The following is a 21,141-nucleotide window of genomic DNA, read 5'->3' on the forward strand; positions in this document are numbered from 1 at the left end:
ACCCATGCAGACACGGGGAGAACGTGCAAACTCCACACAGACAGTGACCCAGGGCTGGGATTCGAACCCGGGTCCTCAGTGCCGTAGGCAGCAATGCTAACCACTGTGCCACCGTGCTGCCCTGGGATGAAAGAATTGAGAGAGACTCCTTCATCAAACTAGAGAGAGAGAGGGGGACAGTGCATGGCTGGCATGGACACCGTTCCCCCATTACCTTGTGGATCTTTTGAGAACCATGTTGGGTATACTGAGCGGATGTGTTTTAGCTGAAAGAAAACCCCTTGAAAACATCGCCCATGTAAAAGTGGACCCCTTAACTTTTTGTCTGAAAAATTTCCACTCTTACATGAGTGTATGCAATAATTTGTTTTTACTTCCCTTTTCATAACCTTTAAATTTTCCTAGATTTGGAACATAGCCGCATGATTTGCGTTGATTTCCCCCCTCCCCAACCAAATTGGAATTTGACCATGTTTTGTACATTGGGGGGCATGTTTCCTGCTGACAGCTGCAGTGCTTCCATCTTGCTGCATATATAAACAAAGCTTTTATGTAAAGCCCTTTACATTGCTTTTTGGGCAATGCACTTAACGCAGGTTGCACACTGTGCTCTTAAATAGACTATCAGCCAGAAGATTCACAATTTAACTGAAAACCTCCTGCAGTTCTACTTCTATATCAACATTAGAAAGCTACGGTTTTGTAAATGTTCGAATGCAGGGAGCCTGTGCATCTTTAGCTGGACAGACTATAATACAGGTTTGCACTCGCAAAAGAAACTCTGCTGTACTGATGTGGGCAGCTGGCAAGCAGAAACCGGCTGCTTTTCTTTACAGGAAATGAAAATAAGTGAGAGAGGGGCTTGACCTGGGTCACGCTTGCACTGGATCTGCAAGATGGTTTCTCAGCAATGTTAACAAAGCAGTTCATCTGCCCTCCATTTCAGTCAAAATTCCATTAAAGTGCAAAGCTCATCCACATCTGAAAAAATATTTGGTAGCATGTTGCAGGCTAGTTTCCGCAAATAGAACTTTAAAGAATTATGATGTCTTTGGTGGCATACAATTGAAGAAAAATTAATGTGGTATTATCTTGTTACCTATGTATGGTAATGCAATGGCTAGCACTGTTGCTTCACAATGCCAGGGACCCGGGTTCAATTCCTGGCTTGAGTCACTGTCTGTGGGGAGTCTGCAAGTTCTCCCCATGTCTGCGTGGATTTCCTCCGGGTGCTCCGATTTCCTCCCAAAGTCCCGAAAGACGTCCAAGGTGAATTGGACATTCTGAACTCTTCCTCAGTGTACCCGAACAGGTGCCGGAGTTTGGCGACTAGGGGATTTTCTCAGTAACTTCATTGGAGTGTTAATGTGAGCCTACTTGTGACACTGATAAAGATTATTAACTCTGAGGTCTGTCGTCTCTCGGAGTTGCCGACCTCAGCTCGCAATTAGAAGGTAAGTCTGGCTTCTGTAATACAGGCTTGCAAGAACTGAAGTATTCCAGCCATGGCCAGGTCAGAGGATGTTGCTCACAGCGCTCCTTCTGCACTGATTGGCAGGAGATTGACAGCTTCTTGGAAGTGCACCTGTCTTGCACTCTACTCGCCTTCAGCTACATTTCCTCCTGTTACCCTTCACCACAACAGGGGAGCAATTTATGCAGCATGACCGTGCACCTCTGATGAGGAACAAGAGGAAAACACTCGTAGCAGCACCAGCTGCTTCCTCTTCTGGACAAATGTGAGGTAATGCATTTTGTAAGGTCAAATACAAGTGAGAATTATACAGTAAAAGGCAGAACCCATAGTAGTACTGATAGGCAGAGAGATCTCGGCGTACAGGTCCACAGATCACTGAAAGTGGCAATGCAAATGCATAAGGGAGACAAGAATGTATACAGCATGCTTCCTATGCATGCTTATTCAGTATAAAAATTGTCAAGTCGTACTGCAGCTGTACAGAACCTTAGGCCCCATTTGGAATACTGCATACAATGCTGGTCACCACACTACCAGAAGGATGTGGATGCTTTGGAGAAAGTTACAGAAGAGGTTTGCCAAGCCTGGTCTGGAGGGTATTAGCTATGTGAAGAGGTTGGATAAACTCAGATTGTTTTCGCTGGAACAAAGGAGATTGAGAGAGGATCTGATAGAGGTTTACAAAATTTTGAGTGGCATGGACAGAGTGGATAGTCAGCTGTTTTTTCCCAGGGTAGTAAAGTAATTTACTGGGGGACATAGGTTTAAGGTGCGAGGGGGAACGTTTAAAGATGTGCGGGGCAAGGTTTTTACACAGAGGGTGGTGAGTGCCTGGAATACGCTGTCGGGAGAGGTGATGGATGCAGATACGATAGCAATATTTAATGTCTTGATGAATACATGAGTAGAATGGGAGTACAGGGATACGGACCCGGGAAGTGCAGAAGATTTTAATTTAGGCGGGCATCATGATCGGCGCAGGCTTAGAGGCCTGTGCTGTACTATTTTTCTTTGGCAGCATGCAGCTAACCACAAATATTCAGTTCCCAGGAGGTAGAGTTCCAAACAGATGCCGCGACTTTGCACTCGTGTTCACTGTGAGCACAAAGGGCGACATGGGCACAAAATATTGCAAGACTTGGAAAACAGAAAATTTGCCAGGGGAAATGCCTGGACACTATTCTATGCCAGGGGCAGTGTCATGGGGCAGTGCTGGGGGTGGCGGCTGTTATTTAAGTGGTGTTTTTGTGTTTCGTGCTCAGGTGATAGTCCATGACATCATTGTTTGCTTCGCGGGTTTTGCCTCCGTATAGATCAAGCAGTTGGCTCTTCAATAATCCTGCGCTCAGGGCAGCATGGTGGCCTAGTGGTTAGCACAACCGCCTCACGGCGCTGAGGTCCCAGGTTCGATCCCGGCTCTGGGTCACTGTCCGTGTGGAGTTTGCACATTCTCCCCGTGTCTGCGTGGGTTTCGCCCCCACAACCCAAAAATGTGCAGAGTAGGTGGATTGGCCATACTAATTTGCCCCTTAATTGGAAAAAATAATTGGGTATCTAAATTTATAAAAAAAAATAAATAGAAAAAAATCCTGCGCTGTTATTTGCATTAACCACCTCGCGCTTCTACTTCACGTTCTTTTGATCTTAGAGTGCAAAGCATTCCAGGATAAACAGAATTAAATTATTTTCAAGCAAGAAAAGAAAATTAAAGCTTTTGACATTGAGGCAGAATCAACAGCAGGTCAGCTGATTGCACCTGGCATTGGACCGGTAAGGTCATGGGGCAAAATAATTTTTAAAAAAAGAGTTCACACCTAAAATTAAAACCGGCACCCGAGGAATTCAGGCTGCAGAGCTCGACTCATGCACAGTTAGATTAAAACTCAGAGATCATGTGAGACAGAGAGATTTCTTGCCTCGCATTAAATCCAAGACAAGTTGCTACAATTGGTTTATATTACAATATAAACTAGACCACTTATATTAAGGGAAGCTCCTGACGGCAGGTTGCGAGCAGATCCTGGTATCCTGTAAAAAGGCGAGACCGTTTGGTGCCATTAGCTCATTCGAGGAAGAATCTGAAAATTAGAAGTCCTGTGCAGAAAGATTTCATTATTATATCTGAGCTAACAAGATTTCTGAGGATATTGTAGTGCCTGCTTTTCTTAGCACCATGGGTAGTAAAACTTTTAATCTACTCCGAAGTCTGGTCCAGCCCGAGAAACCCAGTAACAAAACATTTTGAGAATTAACTAAGATGCTGGAGGACCATTATTCACCCAAACCTTCAATAATAGTGGAGCGTTTTAGGTTTCACAGAAGAAAGCAACTGGAAGAAGAGAAAATAGCACCGTTTGTTGTGATTTTAAAGCGCATCGTGGAGTATTGTGAATTTGGTGACTCTCTCGATGATACAATCAGGCACATCTGGTTTGTGGGCTAAGAAGTAGGCCATACAGCGAAGATTGCTAATTGAATGAAATTGAAGTCTTAAAACAGCCTTAGAGATAGTTGTGTTGATGGGGCTTTCTGCGCAGGAGACTTCTCAGCTTGGAGCAGGCGTGAAGATCCATATAATGGCCACCACCCAGAGACCAGTGTACCCAGCAACAGGCGTGACATCGCTGTGCATAAATGGGCCATTCATGGGCTGATCGCTGGAGCAAGGATAGTCAATGCAAAAATTGTGGCAAAATTGGCCACAGAGCACGAGCTAGCCAGAGTAAACCACTTGTTCCAAAAAAGAATGTCCAGAGAAAGAAACAAAACACACCTAAAGGGAAAAACAAAACAAATTCCACCAAAAGAATGTACAGTGTTGACGAGGAAAATAATAAGAACAACGAAGACACAGCACATCAATCTGACGAGGAATAGAAGTTAAATGCACTTTCAGTTCAAGGTGAATCACATCAGTTCTGGATAGTTCTGAAATTAAATGGACAGCCTCTAAAAATGGAAGTCAATCTGCGGAGCAAAAATTGAATCACCTACCATTAATGCCAGCAGATGTCACCCTGTTGACGTACACTGAAGAAATGGTGCCTCTAAGAGGATACACCATAGTTAATGTAGAGTTAAGTGGGCAAACTGTGGAGCTGCCGCTCCATGTTGTCTGAGGACGTTTTGCAGCTTTTTTTGGTCACTCTTATCTCGAGGAGATATTGTTGAACTGCAGTGCTGTGAACAGGTTGGCTGATTTTAAAACAGATCTGCAGAGCATCTTCGAGAAATACAGTAGTTTATTGAAGACACATTGGGGTCCGTGAAAGGAGTACAGGCGGTATTTAAGATCAAACAAAACAGCCAGCTTAAGAGTTTCAAGACTAGCCATACGCCCAAAGGCAGAATTTGAACGAATGAGACTTATGGATACAGGTGGCATAGAACATGTCACCATTAGTGATTGGGCAACCCTCATTATGCCAGTAATGAAGCAGGATTAAACTATATGCATTTGAGGAGATTTTAAAACAATCATCAATCCAGGTTTATGCGTGGATCAATACCCGCTGCCATTGATTGAGGCTTTGTTTGCTGGCTTAGCAGGAGGACAGAAGTTCAGCAAGATTGACCTAATGCAGGCCTACCTGAAAATAAATTTTACAGCTGTATCTCAATACCTTCTCACCATTATAACACATAAGGGCCTATTATGTTATGAGAGGCTACCTTTTGGTATAACATTGGGACCCCCTTTATTTCAATGGTCCATGGACCAAATCTTAAACAGTCTGCAGGGGGCACAATGTTACCCTGATGACCACTGGTGTCAATGAACAGAAACAATTATGTAACCGAGAAGCCACATCGAAATGTCTTCAGACGCATGGTCTTCGTGTCAGGAAAGATAACTGTGACTTCTTTCACTCCTAGCGTTAATTATCCATTAAGGGAAATTTATTTCGAATCTAGCAACCATTACATAATTAGTCGTGCATAAAACAAGCATGGCAATGGACACCTGAGTGCGAAAAAGCATATCAGTCAGTTAAAGAAGCACTGAAGAAGTCAGAAGCGTTGGTACATTTCAACCCAAAGTTACCGCTACAACACGCCTGTGTTGCCTCACCGTACGGAATTGGAGCAGTGGTACCACCGATACTAACTTCAAGGAAAGAAAGCCCAATAGCCTTTGCGTCACGGACCTTAACAAGTGCTGAATCAAATATCGGTCAGTTGGAAGGAGGCACTACGGATTATTTTTGGTGTGCGAAAATTTCTCCAATACCCATATTGTCGTCACTTCATATTACCCTCAGGCTGTTAACTATTTTTGGACCACTTAAGGGGAGGCAATGGCGCAGTGGTATTATCGCTGGACTAATGATCCAGAGACCCAGAGTCATGTCTGGGGACCTGGGTTCAAATCCCACCACGGCAGATGGTGAAATTTGAATTCAACAAAAAGAAATCTGGAATTAAAAGTCTAATCATGATCATGAAACCATTGTTGATTGTCGTTAAAAACCCATCTGTGGTTGATTCTCGAATGCCCTCCGGGATGAGCAATAAATGCTGGTACAGCCAGCGACGCACACATCCCACTAACGAATAAAAAGGTGTGTAGTTTGAATGAAGGAATTCGCGAGAAGCTACTTCTGGTGGCCAGGAATGGACACACAGATCGAGGAAAAAACAGGACTATGGTAGTCGTGTGTGTGGGTGGAAAATGTATTGCTGTTGCCCCCATTGCATCAATGGGAGTGGTCTAAAATGCCTGGGCTGCATCTACCACTGACTTTGCTGGTCCATATGAGGGGCACACGTTCATGATTGTCATAGATCCACACTCCAATGGCCTGCGGCGGTCTTAATGAAGTCAACAACTGTGGAACAAACCATCGAAAAGCTCAATGAAATTTTTGCCAGATTTGGGAAACCAAAACAGATTGTGAGTGATAACGGTCCTTAATTAACAAGTTCAGGAGTTTGAGGATTATCTAAAGATGAGTGGTATCCAGCAAATAAATTCAGCATCTTACCACCCAAACACAAAAAGTTTGTCCAGTCCTTGAACCATGCACTGGAATCGCCTAAGGACCAAGGTTCATTAAATCGCTGTCTAACAGTTCTTGGTGACGTATCGCAACACCACACACGTGACTACTCAGAGTTTCCAGCTTTACTACTACCAAAGAGAAAGCCGAGAACTACATTTGATCTACCCTTACTGTAGGAGACGTTCGCAATAGTAGAATACAATCAGCAGTCGCAAATCTTAAGAAGAGAAGGTAATTCAAAAAGATGCTTGTTTCATCAAGGAGATCAAGTTTTGGCAGGCAGCTATACCACCAGCGAGAAATAGGTTCCTGCAACTTTATTAGCTCAAAGGGGCCCTGTCTCCTATACAGTACAAACTGAAGATGAGCTAGTATGGTGACGATATGCAGATCAGTTGTTCAATACACACGTCAATGTGCCAGTATTGTGTATGCCAGAATGACCTCAGGAACAATCACCGTCCATGCTACCAGATCGTGTGACTGCGACTTCTGGTCAATCGGCCAAGATTGCCAATGGACTCCTTGCTGCTTGTTATAGCCCCCATGAGGATCATGAATAACAATCTTCCAATGGGGCTTATTGAATACAAGCTCCCCAGGTAGAGGTCAGAGACCCACCACCTGGAGCTCGTAAACTGGAGGATAAAAGCAGGTCCCAGTCAGGGCCTGGTCAGATATACCCTCCAAGTAGGGGCCACACTGGGAATGAGGTACAAGAATAACTTGTATATTAGTGAATAAATCCAGTTATGTTTATGACAGTTTCCTTTGGAGTTACTACACTGTTACTAGTCTTCCTTCTGAAAAAGGTGAGCATAGTAAGAAGTCTTACAACACCAGGTTAAAGTCCAACAGGTTTGTTTCAAACACTAGCTTTCGGACCTAGGAAGGAGATGTGCTCTGAAAGCTAGTGTTTGAAACAAACATGTTGGACTTTAACCTGGTGTTGTAAGACTTCTTACTGTGCTCACCCGGCATCTCCACATTCTGAAAAAGGGACAGTAACACTTTCCAGGATAGAGACATCCTGTGAAGACCCGGAGAGTTCATCATAGGTCAAGAACAACCAAATACCCAAAGTGCGCAGGCAACCAATGTGGAATACACACCCACCATATTATCTTTCCTTTGAACTGTATTATTACTATAATGATTCATTTCCTCCCCTTGTATATATCCTTTCATGACTGTGTAAAAGTACTATGGATAATTATTGTTATGGGACCTTAGAAGTAAAGGTGGGGAGGGATGTTTTATATGTGGGGTTGTTGTGTGGCCACTCCACTCACGTGATAGTTCGTGACATCATCAGTTGCTTCACCATCGTGCCTCAGTCTAGATCAAGCCTTTGTACAGTTAACAGCCCTTCAATAAACCCACATTGTTATCAGCATTCAACGCCATATGCTTCTACTTCACATGGTTTTGTCCTGACAGTACAGAACATAACAGGGGCCTTCTAGAAAGCTTCAATGTGGGGGGTGGGGGGGGAAGAGTGTTTCCCCTTGTGCGTGTTTTGGAGGGGAGTGGGGGGGGGGGGGGGGTGTCCGCTTGTGCGTGTGGGGGAAGTTCCTATGTTTTCTATTGGAGATCGGGGCACCCTTTGAAAAGGGTGGCCCAAATCTGGGATTCCTGGCTGCTGGATTTTTCCAGCCCAGCCCCATCAAGGTGTGGACCACACCTGCAGATTTGTTCTGAGCAGAGTGCTGGATTACCTGGCGAGACAAACTGGCTGTGCAGCCTGCGAGCTGCAGGCCGATTTTCTCATCTCAACCAGCACTCTGAACAGAGAATGGAAAATTCCACCCGCAGGGTCTGCATGTAGAAGCTAAGTCTCTTGACATCTGTGAACAATTGAGCAGGATGCTCAGGCTTTCCTGGCAGGCGGTTGCTGATATCTGCATCTTCCTGAAAGAAGCCGACCTTCCAAGTGTACAAGGTAGACATGCGCTGTCCATATTTCCCATATCGGGGCAGCACGGTAGCATGGTGGTTAGCACAGTTGCTTCACAGCTCCAGGGTCCCAGGTTCGATTCCAGGCTTGGGTCACTGTGTGGAGTCTGCACATTCTCCCTGTGTGTGCGTGGGTTTCCTCCGGGTGCTCTGGTTTCCTCCAACAGTCCAAAGATGTGCGGGTTAGGTGGATTGGCCATTCTAAATTCCCCGTAGTGTCCAAAATGGTTAGGTGGGGTTACTGGGTTACCAGGATAATGGGGATAGGGTGGAGGCATGGGGCTTAAGTAGGGTGCTCTTTCCAAGGGCCGGTGCAGACTCAATGGGCTGAATGGCCTCCTTCTGCATTGTAAATTCTATGGTTCTCATATTTGTCAAGATAGCTGTCACTGGACAACTACCCAAGTGCTCCCATGGGATCTGCCTCTCTCCAAAGTTCTATGCTCTCTTCTGCTGCAAAGAGAGAAAGCAGAGAGTTGAGTGTTAGAAATGGCATGACTAGAGAAGAGGGATGTACAACATTGTGAAGTACAACTCTGGGGCATGGGTGCAAGCTGACAGTGGGATAAGGGTGAGTGTTGGCAATCCAGATGAGAATGTACCTGGACAGGAAGCAATGAGTGCAGCTGCAAGGTCTATTGAGTTGAGGAATGCTGTGCAGGATATTGCTGGGAAGATCCGACTGTGGGACTCGGCAACCTGAAAATGTTATGCTGCTTTCCTGTCCAGGTGCCCTGGATCCTCTTAGTGCACTGTCTTCAGGTTGAAACAACCACCCCTTTGCTACTGACATCCTCAGCCTCTTCTTGTACACCTGTTGGTTAGTGAGACTGGCTGAGAGATCGTCCCGTAGATGGCCTAGCAAGACCCCCAGGTAAGAATCAAAGACCCAGGGAGGAGCTCTCCAAGGTTTCCTCTTCTTTCCTCTGGTTGCTGCAGTGCCAGCCGGGCCTTTCTGACCCATGCCAGGGCCCCTTTAATTAGAATTTGTCACACTGCCTGCCCTTCCTGAATGCTTGGGAAATGCAGAGAAACAGGAAGCAAATGCTTTGGCTTGGTTAAATAATCATGGGAAAGCCTGCTTGAGAAACAGTTTGAGTTCCTGGCTCACGACAGGTCCTGCTGCCCCACCAGGGGCTAAGACCTGAAAATTCCGTATATAAACGTCGCCGCAGTCCCAGAGGCCCATAGCCTGCTCTCCCCTTTGAGAGAGATTTAACCTGAGGGTCATCACACCCCAGACGATGGGTAAAGTTAAGAAAGCAGGACATTCATAGATATATTCAGCGGGTACGGGAGTTGAACCCGCGTGCTGTTGGCTTCATTCCATATCATGAACTAGCTGTTCAGTCAACTGAGCTAACTGAACCACCTCTGCTAAAATAACAAATGTCACAGATCTCGGCGTAGAATTCAACCTTTGAAGCCTTGAAAAATCCCTCCAAAGGTAGGTGTCGATTTACATGCCGAGTATGAATGTGAACTCCTGGACTTCCGGTGGCGCCCTCGAGGAGACAGGTCGCAGGTCGGATCGCTCCCGCCCGCGATGGGCAGACGGACCTTTTTTAACGGACTTTTTTGGGACCTGGCAGCCTGAATCGGTGGAGGAGACGATAGGGAAGAGGCTTCCTTTCCGGGGTATGGGCAGCTGGACTAGAAGTGGTCGAGTGGAGCGGCAAGGATCGAAGCGGGAGCAGCGGGGACCCCAGACCGGGCGGCCAAGCATGGCGGACGGCGGGGACCGGGGAGCGGAGGCTCACTAGCCAAGGGAGGAGCAGATGGAGTTCTTCAAGAACTGCTTCGCCGAGCTGAGGAGGGACACGCTGGACCCGATGAGAGCGGTGATGGACCGAATGGTCGAGACACAGGCGGTCCAAGGGAAGGCGCTCAGGGAGGTCGAGGCGAAGCGCTCCAGCCAGGCGGGCACGGTAACGGAGCTGGAGCACGAGGTGGAGGAGCTGAACGCCCGACAGAGGCGGATGCAGGAGCAGCTTGAAGAACTGGGGAACAGAGCCAGGAGGCAGAATTTAAGGATCATTGGCCTCCCCGAGGGCTGCGAGGGGTCGGATGTGGGTGCATACGTGACGGGTATGCTTGAGGCGCAGATGGGACCGGAGACTCTTCCCTCAACCCCTGGAGTTGGATGGGGCACATAGAGCCCCCGCAAGGAAGCCCAGGACGGGCGACCGACCGAGGGTCTTGGTGGTCCGCTTTCACCGGCTTGCTGACAGGGAATCTGTGCTGCAATCGGCCAAGGCGGAGAGGAGCAGCAGATGTGGGAACTGCGAGGTGCGCATTTACCAGGACTTGGGAACAGAGCTGGCCAAATGGCGTGCAGGATTCATCAAGGTAAAGACAGCCCTCGACAAAAAGGAGGTGAGGTTTGGAATGATGTATCCTGCAAAGCTTTGGGTTACGTTTGAGGAACTCCACTACTACTTTGAGACACCAGAACAGGTTTGGACTTTTATTAAAGATAAGAAACTGGACTTGAACTAATGGGCACTTAGTTCTTTTAGTGCTGTACAGTGGCGGCGGTCTGTTAACCTAATTTGCTCTGATTAGGTGTGGACTTTTATGAAAAGAAGAAGCTGGACTTGAACTAAAGGACTCTGGGCTCTCAGAGCTTTTGTGTGGCGGTGGTTTGTTAAATTATCGTGTACTGTAATGTTTTATCCAAGATTGTTTTCAGCCTGGACAGAGAGTGGGGGCTGGAGGGCGCACTGTTTAAGGTGTTTTGGGGGGATTGCAACAAGGGAGGGGGGGGAAGAGAGGGGCCCTGCAAAGGGGGCCCTGCACTTGGTACCTTGTGGCGGGAGATCGGGGCCTCTGATAGGGGGATGGGCTAGGGGCTGGTTACGGGACTTGAAAGGGCACGGTGGGATACAATTAGGTTAATGGGCCCTTGGTGTGTGGGGGGGGGGGGGGGGGGGGGGGGGGGGGGGCCCGAGCGCTCGGACGGGAGACAGGCAGGCGCCAAGGGCAGGGGTCAGCGTAGGTCAGGGGGCACCAGGGAGAGTCGGAGGTTGGGCGGGGCGGGCTAGGGCCAAGTGCAGGGCTGACCTGGCAGGTCAGGCCTCGGGGGGGCAGGGGAGGCTGGGGGGGCGGGGGGGGGGGAAGGGGGCTGGTTTAGCTCACCAGGCCAAATCGCTGGCTTTTAAAGCAGACCAAGCAGGCCAGCAGCACGGCTCGATTCCTGTACGAGCCTCCACAAACAGGCGCCGGAATGTGGCGACTAGGGGCTTTTCACAGTAACTTCATTGAAGCCTACTCGTGACAATAAGCGATTTTCATTTCAATGTATTCATAAGGTACTGGTGAGTAAAACAGCCATTTGTGGGGTGAGAAATTGACGCTGACGCGAGCCTCACATGTCGTGTCGTATTCATTGAGTATGTGCCAAAACATGATTCCCAAGGCTGAAAAATGGGGCTGCCTTCGATGCCGTGTCCACTTGTACACTGCAATTTACAGGAGATAACTGCCATCTTTAAGCCAGAAGGCAGTTCTTAATTAAAATCAGAAAATACTGGACAATCTTAGCAGGTCAGACAGGAGAGAGAAGGGAGCTAATGTTTTGAGTCTGGATGAGTCTTTGTCAAAGCTAACGAGTACTGGAAATAGGATCAGATTTATACTGTTGTGGCGGAGGCATGGAGCAGTGGGGCTGGATAGAGGGTCTGCGATAAGTGAAGATTGACAAAGATGTCGTGGACAGAAAGACAAAGGGAATGTGAATCTCTAAATGAGCCACTATCAGCACCCCCTTCTGAGTGATTACCTCCACCATTTACATTACCTTTGCCTTCCTGTCCATGACATCTTTTCCAACATCCACCTAATGCTGCCCTCTATCCAGCCCCACTGTTCCATATAACACACACACACATACACACACCAAATGTTAGGTTCATAATTTTACTGGACTGGTCTTGTTGCTTTCTGAAACAGTCTTGATTCCTCTATTTGACCAACAAAACTTCTAGGAAGCATGAGGACCAAATTTGTGTTAAAATATAAGAAAGATGTCATCAGCAAAACATGAAAAAAATGAACAAAAACAAAAGAACGATCAGAAAAAAAAATGCAATAAAATGGCATAATCTATGGGCATCTGAATAGTGACCTATGGGTAAGTGTGATCCCTGGGTCCGAGGAATCCAAAGCTCAAGGCAACTCCTTCCTGTTTATCCTTGCGTTACTCATTGATTTGGCCTCTTTGAACTGTGCAAGCCTTGGTGTCTGAAAAAGGCTTGGCACTGTTGTTTCATTGGGAGATGAAGCTTTGAATCTCAACACCAAGACTTGTTAATATCCACAGTTTAAGATTTATGAAAATTGATAGGATAAGGGGTGCGGGGTGGGGGTGGGGGAATTCTCATCTGTCACCGGTAGTGGAGTTCCGATGTGGCGGTGGCATCGAGGTTCGTGCCTCGTGCAAGCGGGAGGCTGCAAATGGGCCATAATGAACCACTTGCATCCTATTAACGGGCTGGGCATGCTATTCTCCATGCCTCCATAATGCTCTGGCCCTCTTGGCTGGGATTGATGTGGAAGTAGATTGTTGCAAGTATTTGCCAGCCTGGCCCTGACACAGTGGACCTCATTGTGGGCCAAGGGTGTAAGTATTTAAGGTAGTTGCTCCCAAATTCCATTGGAGGGCCCCCGTTCCTCCCCACAAAGCAAATCCTGCACAACCCCCCCCCCCCCCCCCCCCCCCCCCCCAACCACCATATCAGTGGTGATACCCCCTCCTTTTCAGCAGTGGGTGAGGCAGGGGGGTTGTGAAAGGATTTGCATTGCAGTACGGTGTGGAGCCTGCCATTGGACCTCGCAATCAGGTTACCCACTCAAAATGGCCGTACTGGAATCCCTTGCGATCCCCGTCATGCATAAATTTGCATGGCAAGGGAGAGCGAATGGCTTTTGGGTGCCACAGCTCGCACCAGGGCGAACCACAAGCAATTCAGCTCCGGAGGGAGAACATCGTCTCCCAAACGGAAAATCCAGTCCAGTACATTTACATTCAGAGGTTCAATTGTGCACAACTCTGGCCTACAAAGGCACAAAGGGCAGACCTTTGAAAATTGAGAAATAAAATGGCAATGAAAAATAAAAGCAAATGAATTGGTATTGTCTAAAAAGACCCCGGGTCATGATATTGTCTCTCCACTAGTCATCACTGCTGCTTTTAAAATAAGAAGCAAATGCAGAGAGGCCGATTTTCACTCCCTTTGAAAAACGTAATGAATATAGCCTAAGGGGGTTAAAGTAATGAGGAAGAAGAAGCAATGCATAGTGAGGCACATGTTGCAAGTCATGTCATGGCACTATTGTTGGTGGTTGACAGGCAATCCCAGGATGTCTTTGGGCCTAGCAGAGTTAATTTCTATCAAGAGCTTTTGGAATCTTCTTGCAAAATATATATTATGCACTACAGTATCCTGTGCAAGAATCAATTGTCCATCTGGGCAGTAGATTGTAAATAGTTAGGAGTCCAATATCAACTTAGTGTCTACTGTAACAGAGCAGGGCTACGCAATGAACTTCACCATTGACATAAGACAATATACCTTTACTTGAATTTCATTGACAATCTTACCATCTGCGCAAAAGTGCTGGCAGAGATTGGAGTCTGGAAGTCGTGTCCCTGAACCTGGCCTCTGGCATTTTTCCATGATGTGGAGATGCTGCCGTTGGACTGGGGTGGGCATAGTAAGAAGTCATACAACACCAGACTAAAGTCCAACAGGTTTCTTTAGAGTCATTAGCTTCTGGAGCCCAGCTCCTTCATCAGGTCAGTTTACCATGGGAATGACGTGTGTTCTAAATTGCAGTTACCAGGGCCGGGATTCTCCCCTACCCGGCGGGACGGGGGGTCCCGGCGTGTTGGAGTGGCGTGAACCACTCCGGCGTTGGGCTGCTCCAAAGGTGTGGAGGTCTCCGCACCTTTAGGGGCCAAACCTTCACATTGAGGGGTTAGGCCCGCGCCGGAGTGGTTGGTGCTCCGCCGGCTGGCGTGGACGGCCTTTGGCGCCATGCCAGCCGGGGCCGAAAGGACTTTGCCGGCCGGCGTAAGTCCGCGCATGCGCCAGAACGTCAACGGCTGCTGACATCATCCCGGCGCATGCGCAGGGGAGGGGGTCACTTCTGCCTCCGCCATGGTGAAGACCATGGCGAAGGCGGAAGGAAGAGTGCCCCCACGGCACATGCCCGCCCGTCGATCGGTGGGCCCCGATCGCGGGCCAGACCACCATGGGGGGCACCCCCGGGGCCAGATCGCCCCGTGGCCCCCCCCAGGACCCCGGAGCCCGCCCGCGTCGCCAGCCCCGCTGGTCAGGTAGGTGTTTTGATTCCCGCCGGTGGGAGAGGCTTTACAGCGGCGGGACTTCGGCCCATCGCGGGCCGGAGAATCGCCGGGGGGGCTCCGACCGGCGCGGCGCGATTCCTGCCCCCGCCGAATCTCTGGTGGCAGAGAATTCGGGACATGGCGGGGGCGGGATTGACGCCGGCCCCCGGCGGGAGGGTCGGAGAATCCTGCCCCTGGTTCCTGGAGGCAGCTGCCCACTTGTGTGATTTTCGGTGAAATAGGTATCTGAAACCTGAAATGTGTAGATTAGGCCTGGTTTAGAGCAGGTTTGAATCTTGTGAATTTATTTAGATATTTAGGGCATCCCTTTGGATATAGTCTTGGGGCACCTTTGGGAAAGGTCAGGTGCACTTTGGCATTGGTAAAAGTTGAGATTAATGCGTATAAAAAGTGCATAAATTAATTTGAGCTGTCAAAACTTATTGGAACTATTGTGACTCACTAAATTGCTCTTGTAGATAGCTGACAAGAATTTGACCAGCCAAATGGTTTCCTTGTGTGCACTTCCTATTCTATATTTATATGGCCATGTGACATTTATGCGTTTCTCGATGGTGCAATAAGATACCACTTTGTCCTGCCACCTTCAAAGATTTATGTATGTGAACCCCCCAGTCTGTCTGTTATTTCACCCAATTTAAAATGATACAATTTAGTTCATGTTGCTTCCTTATTTTTGTGACCAAAATACAAAACGTAATGTGTTGAACAGAAAATTGGAGCTATTCTCTAGTATAAATGATGGTTTGCTGTGGAAATGCCAAAAAGTTAAATTACATTAACTGTATCATGCTATAGCCTTTCATTAACCAAATGATAACATTGCACATGGTCCGTCATTGCTGGGTATTAATGGGAGATTGCTATCTTTTTATTCTCTTCATTGAATAACAAAGTTGGTGGTTTTCGTTACTTCAAAATTCTGGGACAATTCTGGGGGCAGAAGGTGATATGTATTGTGCTTTTATTTTGGATAACTCAACACCTATGCTCCCATTTCTCTTGCACTGGTTATTAAATCCATAGAGGATGTTCCAGAGTGTCTGAAGTAAAATCGGCCATGTGTGTAGATCATGGCTGGATTTTCAATCACTTGTGGGGGACGTGCTTTGAAAATAGTGCTCTTGGATGGTGTGTTAGTCTTCTGAGACCTCCATGACCCTCTGTAATTTTCAAAAGGTGAACGGGGAGTATAGGGGAAAGTTGGTAAACTGCTCACCTTCAATTAATTGACTGTTGAACTTGTTGAAGAGCTTGTTAATGGGTTGGAGAGGGACAGAATTACATTTTCAAAGATACAGATCTGGAAGAGTGAACGGTCTAGGGAGGCAGTGGTGAAGTGGTATTGTCACTGGACTAATAATCCAGCGACCCAGGGAAACTCTCTGGGGACCTGGATTTGAATCCCACCGGGGCAGATGTGGAATTTTAATTCAATAAATATCTGGAACTAAAAGTCTATTGATGACCATGAAACCATTGTCGATTGGGGCGGCACGGTGGCTCAGTGGTTAGCACTGCTGCCTATGGTGCTGAGGACCCATGTTCAATCCTGGCCCCGGGTCACTGTCCGTGTGGAGTTTGCACATTCTCCCCGTGTCTGCGTGGGTCTCACCCCCACAACTCAAAGATGTGCAGGGTAGGTGAATTGAACATGCTAAATTGCCCCTTAATTGGAAAAAAATAATTGGGCACTCTAAATTTATGAAAAAAAAAAGGAAACCATTGTTGATTGTCGTAAAACCGAATGTACTTTTTGAAGGAAATCTGTCATCCTTACCTGGCCTGGCCTACATGTGACTCCAGACGCACAGCAATGTAGCTGACGCTTAAATGCTCTCGGGGATGGACAATAAATGCGTCCCGCATCCCATGAATGAATAAAAAATGTTGCTGACCTTCTTTGCTATCCTGCCTGCCCCATTGCACAAGGCAACAGCAACCGTAATCATGGCTACGTTTGAGAGGCAGTTCCCTCCCCCAAGTAGGCCGGCACCAGTAATAGGCTGTCAGATTCACCTCCGGCACAATTAGGGCCTTTGCTTATCAAAATGCTATTGTATAAGTCTCACATTGTGGTGCGGAGTCTGGGAAATGATCCAATTATCAGGTTCCCCATCCTGGGTTGAAAATCCAGCCCAACAGATCCAAATATCGTGAATTCAAACCCCATTCCATAGATTTGAATACATAATCCAAACTGACACTTCAGTGTAGGGATTGGCAATTAGTGCTGGCCGGGTGGAGTGAGTCAGGTGATTTGTGATCGGTCCGGCGCAGAGTTCAGTTTGGGGTTCTCATGGGATTCACCCAGGCGCGACGTGGTGGCTGAATCGTGACCCCTGTTCTGTTTCGGTGATTTTGCTTTGTAGAAATTGGCTGCTGTATTTGCCTACATTACAATGGAGGCTACACTTCAAAAAGTTCTCCATCAGTTCTGAATTACTTTTTGACATTCTGAGGATGTGAAAGACACTCTATTAATGTAACTTCCTTTTGTTTCTGATTTATGACATGAATTTTGTTTCATAAATAATGATTAAAATTTCAGGGTTTCTTAGTGAAGTTCGTATTTATTTACTAATATATGAGTAGATTAATTCAACATCATGGATAAGGCCATCCTTTAATTGGTATCACTTACATTGTCGAAGAGAAAACACAGGTTGGAGGTTCTGCAGTCCTGTCCTCCACTGGGCAAGTATTCTCCTTCTCAGAGCTCCGGCAGTCACTCCTAAATGCTGGCACTAGGGTGGGCTAGCACTGTTGCTTCACAGCGCCAGGGTCCCAGGTTTGATTCCTGGCTTGGGTCATTACCTGTGAGAAGTCTGCACATTCATTCTGTGTCTGCATTGGGTTTCCTCTGGGTGCTCCGGTTTCCTCCCACAAGTCCCGAAAGATGTGCTGCTCGGTAATTTGGACATTCTGAATTCCCCCTCTTTGTACCCGAACAGGCAACGGAGTGTGGCGACTCGGGGCTTTTCATAGTAACTTCATTGAAGTGTTAATGTAAGCCTACTTGTGACAATAAAGATTATTATTATCAACTTATTTATGTTGTATTAATTATCCTATATATGGAAAATTGTGCAAACTAATTTAATCCTTATGGTTTAAGTATAGATTCTGAACGAGAGAGGCTGACAATGAAATCTAATGACTGCAACTCAGAAACTATTGGTAACATCAGCAAGCTACAGGTAATGACAATATATTTTATCCTCTATCTATCAGTGATTTGTCTTTGAAAATGTTCAACATAAAAGTTGAAGCTTTAAAATGCTGTTCGTGGAGGGCTGGCAAGAGCAAATCCAGCCATGACTGTGGCGAATAAAATACTTTCTATCTGCATCTAATTATCTGCTGTGCTTCATTTAGGATGATTGATATTGACACTAAATGCTAAAAGTCAAAAGTAGTGTTCTTTAACAAAGCACCTCCTGCAATGAAGATGAAAATCTACTAGTCTGAACAGGGGGAATTAAAATTGAATCGGAATTGCAAGCGTTTTTAGGGGAAGGAAAATCAAGCAGGTAATTTTAAAGCAAATTTAGCAAGACTGCCCTTTCAGCACAGAGATTAACTGGGTAGGAGAATGTGTTTGTGATGGATTACAACACAAGTTCTGATGCTCCAACTTTGCACTCTCTTCTAGCAAGGTTAAGCGCCAGGAACACAGGCTTGGTGAATTTTATCTTTAATTTTGTGTTTAGGTTTGGTTCCCAGTAAACTATACATCTTTCAAGACAAATCTGATTGAAACGCTGCTGAGCAGTAGGAACTGAAGCACATCCAGTACCGTAGATGCCAGTGGATGGTGATTTGATAGTTATTGTGTTTAGCATACACAGCAGGTTCTGACCTGCCAAGGTTAGCCTTGAAAGTTGTGGAATGTGTACAAGTTTCAGTCGCCAAAATGTGTGACGATGTTTTTCACTGAAAGCAGTGGCCTTGCATGTAAGGACATGTTTGATGTAATACAATAATTGAGTCAGACAGCTGCAGTGACAGGACAGTTGCATATTAAACAGAAGGCTCTCTGTCTTCACCACCTGCACTCTTGGTGTAGTGTCTCCCCTTGCAATTTATTTTAGATATCTTTCTTTAGTAAAACATCAACGCATCTTCCGGCTGTATTTTCTTTGGATGTGCATACTGTTCCATGCTTCCTCCTTGTGTTTACCTTTATTTTTGAATGTATAGTGAGAAGAAGTGGTCAAGAGGGAATGAATAGTAATGTGGACATTCTCCCTCTGTGTACCCGAACAGACGCCAGAATGTGGCGACTAGGGACCTTTCATAGTAACTTCATTGCAGTGTTAATGTAAGCCTACTTGCGACAATAAAGATTGTTATTAATAAGAAGTTGAGCAAGGCAAAGAGTGTGGAATAATTGCAATGTAAACCAAGTATAAAACGGATACTGAATTGGGAATTGGGTTAGAAAATGAACCAAGTCACAAAGAGAGCTGGAAGAATTAAAGACAGAAATATAGTGGAAATACAGGAAAGATTACATGATTGAAACTAATTGGACTGCATGACAAGGTGCCGAGACATTGGCTGTTAATTCTTATTTCTTGATAATCTTATTGCACTTTAAAACTAAAAAAATACCGTTTCAGTACCAATGTGCTCCCTTCATTGACTGCCAACACATTGCCATTCCCTTCAATTTCATAATTACATTTGATAACCCTCCTCTGTGTCCCAATTTTCTACCAGGTCCTACCAAGTTGGTTTAGCAGTGAGATCCAATTTTTAAAAATCCTTGAGAAAGCAAGCACATACATTTATTTTTTCCACTCTCAGAGGCACTTTGATCCAATGAATTATAATTCAAGTGTGGTCAGTGTGTGGGAAACACAGCAATCAGCATCACGCAGACAGCTTCCTCAAACAGCAATAAAATAATTGGCAATTCATTTTGTTTTTTAAATGTTGCCGGTGTCTTTTGAAGGGTGGTGATGTTTGTTGGCCAAAACACCTGAAAAATTCTCCAGCCCATTTTTGAAATCATCCTATGGGATCTTTTTTAGTTTGCATGGAAAGATAGACAGAGCCTTTGTTTAATGTTTCACCTGAAGATGGAGGTATGCGCAAAGACAATAGTGAGAGGCCAAAGCTACGTTCAGCATGAGGCGTCATTTTGTATGTAAGGTTTTGAATTGTGTTGGCTGGTCAGGTGGCCTGATGCAGCTTGTTGGTCAAGGCTTGGGCGTTTCCAGCTGGTTTTACCATTGATCTTGCCGAGGAGGTGGGTAGTGGGTTGGACGTGTGGGCAGGGGTTTGGGGGGGGGGAGAGCCCAGACTGATAGTGAGTGGCCTGCAGTAGTTTTAAAAAATATATATTTTTATTCAGGTTTTGTCATTTTATAGCAAAAATAAGAAGTACAAAAGATACAATACAAAAAATATAAACAACAACAGTAAACTAGAAAAAAGGAAACAGTAATCTAGTAAACCAGCCTCCCCCCACCCTCTTCCCATTGCTCCCTAGACCCCTTCTAACAGCGGCACGGTAGCACAGTGCTTAGCACTGTTGCTTCACCCGGCTTGGGTCACTCACTGAGCGGAGTCTACACGTACTCCCCGTGTCTGCATGGGTTTCCTCCAGGTGCTCCTGTTTCCTCCCACAAGTCCAAAGATGCACAGGTTAGCTGGATTGGCCATGCTAAAATTGCGTTAGTGTCCAAAAGGGTTATGTGAGATTACTGGGTTACGGGGATAGGATTGAGGTGTGGGTTTAAATAGGGTGCTCTTGCCAAGGGCTGATGCAGACTCGATGGGCCGAAGGGCCTTCTTCTGCACTGTAAATTCTATGATTCTAACATTGCCCAAATACAATATGAATGGTTGTCACCTCTGGTAGAACCCTTGAATTGACCCTCCCTCATGGTATATTTGACCGTCACAGGTGCAAAAACTTCATTAAGCCACCTAGCCATGCCGAGGCACTAGTTGGCATCACCAGCCTACAACCCAACTGTGAGCAACTGGCAAGGTGAGGCAAGGGCACCTGCCCACACACCTGTCCACAGCTCCAGCAAGTCTGAAACCCCAAGTATAGTTGCTAAAGGACAGGGCTTCAACTCAATGTTCAGGATCGCTGACATGGTGCTGACAACTGAGACCCAAGAACCAGCAAGCTTGGGACAGGACCAGAACATGTGAGTGTGATTAGCTGGCCCCCTTGAACAACGCACGCACCTGCCCCCAACTCCCGCAAAGGAACGACCCATTCTGGCTTTAGTGAGGTGCGCCCTAAACACTAACCTTGAGCTGGACCAGGCTCAGCCTCACACATGATGAAGTCGTGTTCACCCTGCAAAGGC

At 46.5% G+C, this 21,141-nt stretch overlaps 1 protein-coding gene across 6 annotated transcripts in view; it reads left to right on the forward strand.

Annotated features, from left to right (window-relative positions):
* Nucleotides 1–21,141, forward strand: part of LOC119969596 (DNA (cytosine-5)-methyltransferase 3B-like) — a 307,538-nt gene that overhangs the window by 25,885 nt on the left and 260,512 nt on the right. For 4 of the 6 annotated variants that reach the window (XM_038803412.1, XM_038803414.1, XM_038803413.1 and 1 more), the window contains exon 2: nt 17,925–18,006. In XM_038803412.1, the coding sequence (XP_038659340.1) occupies nt 17,925–18,006 (82 nt within the window). Of the gene's footprint in view, nt 1–1,726; nt 1,745–17,924; nt 18,007–21,141 lie in introns of those variants that run through there. The other 2 variants (XM_038803417.1, XM_038803415.1) reach the window with 2 other exon arrangements.

This window comes from Scyliorhinus canicula, chromosome 7 (assembly GCF_902713615.1).
Source record: "Scyliorhinus canicula chromosome 7, sScyCan1.1, whole genome shotgun sequence".
In the NCBI taxonomy this organism is placed as follows: Eukaryota; Metazoa; Chordata; class Chondrichthyes; order Carcharhiniformes; family Scyliorhinidae; genus Scyliorhinus; species Scyliorhinus canicula.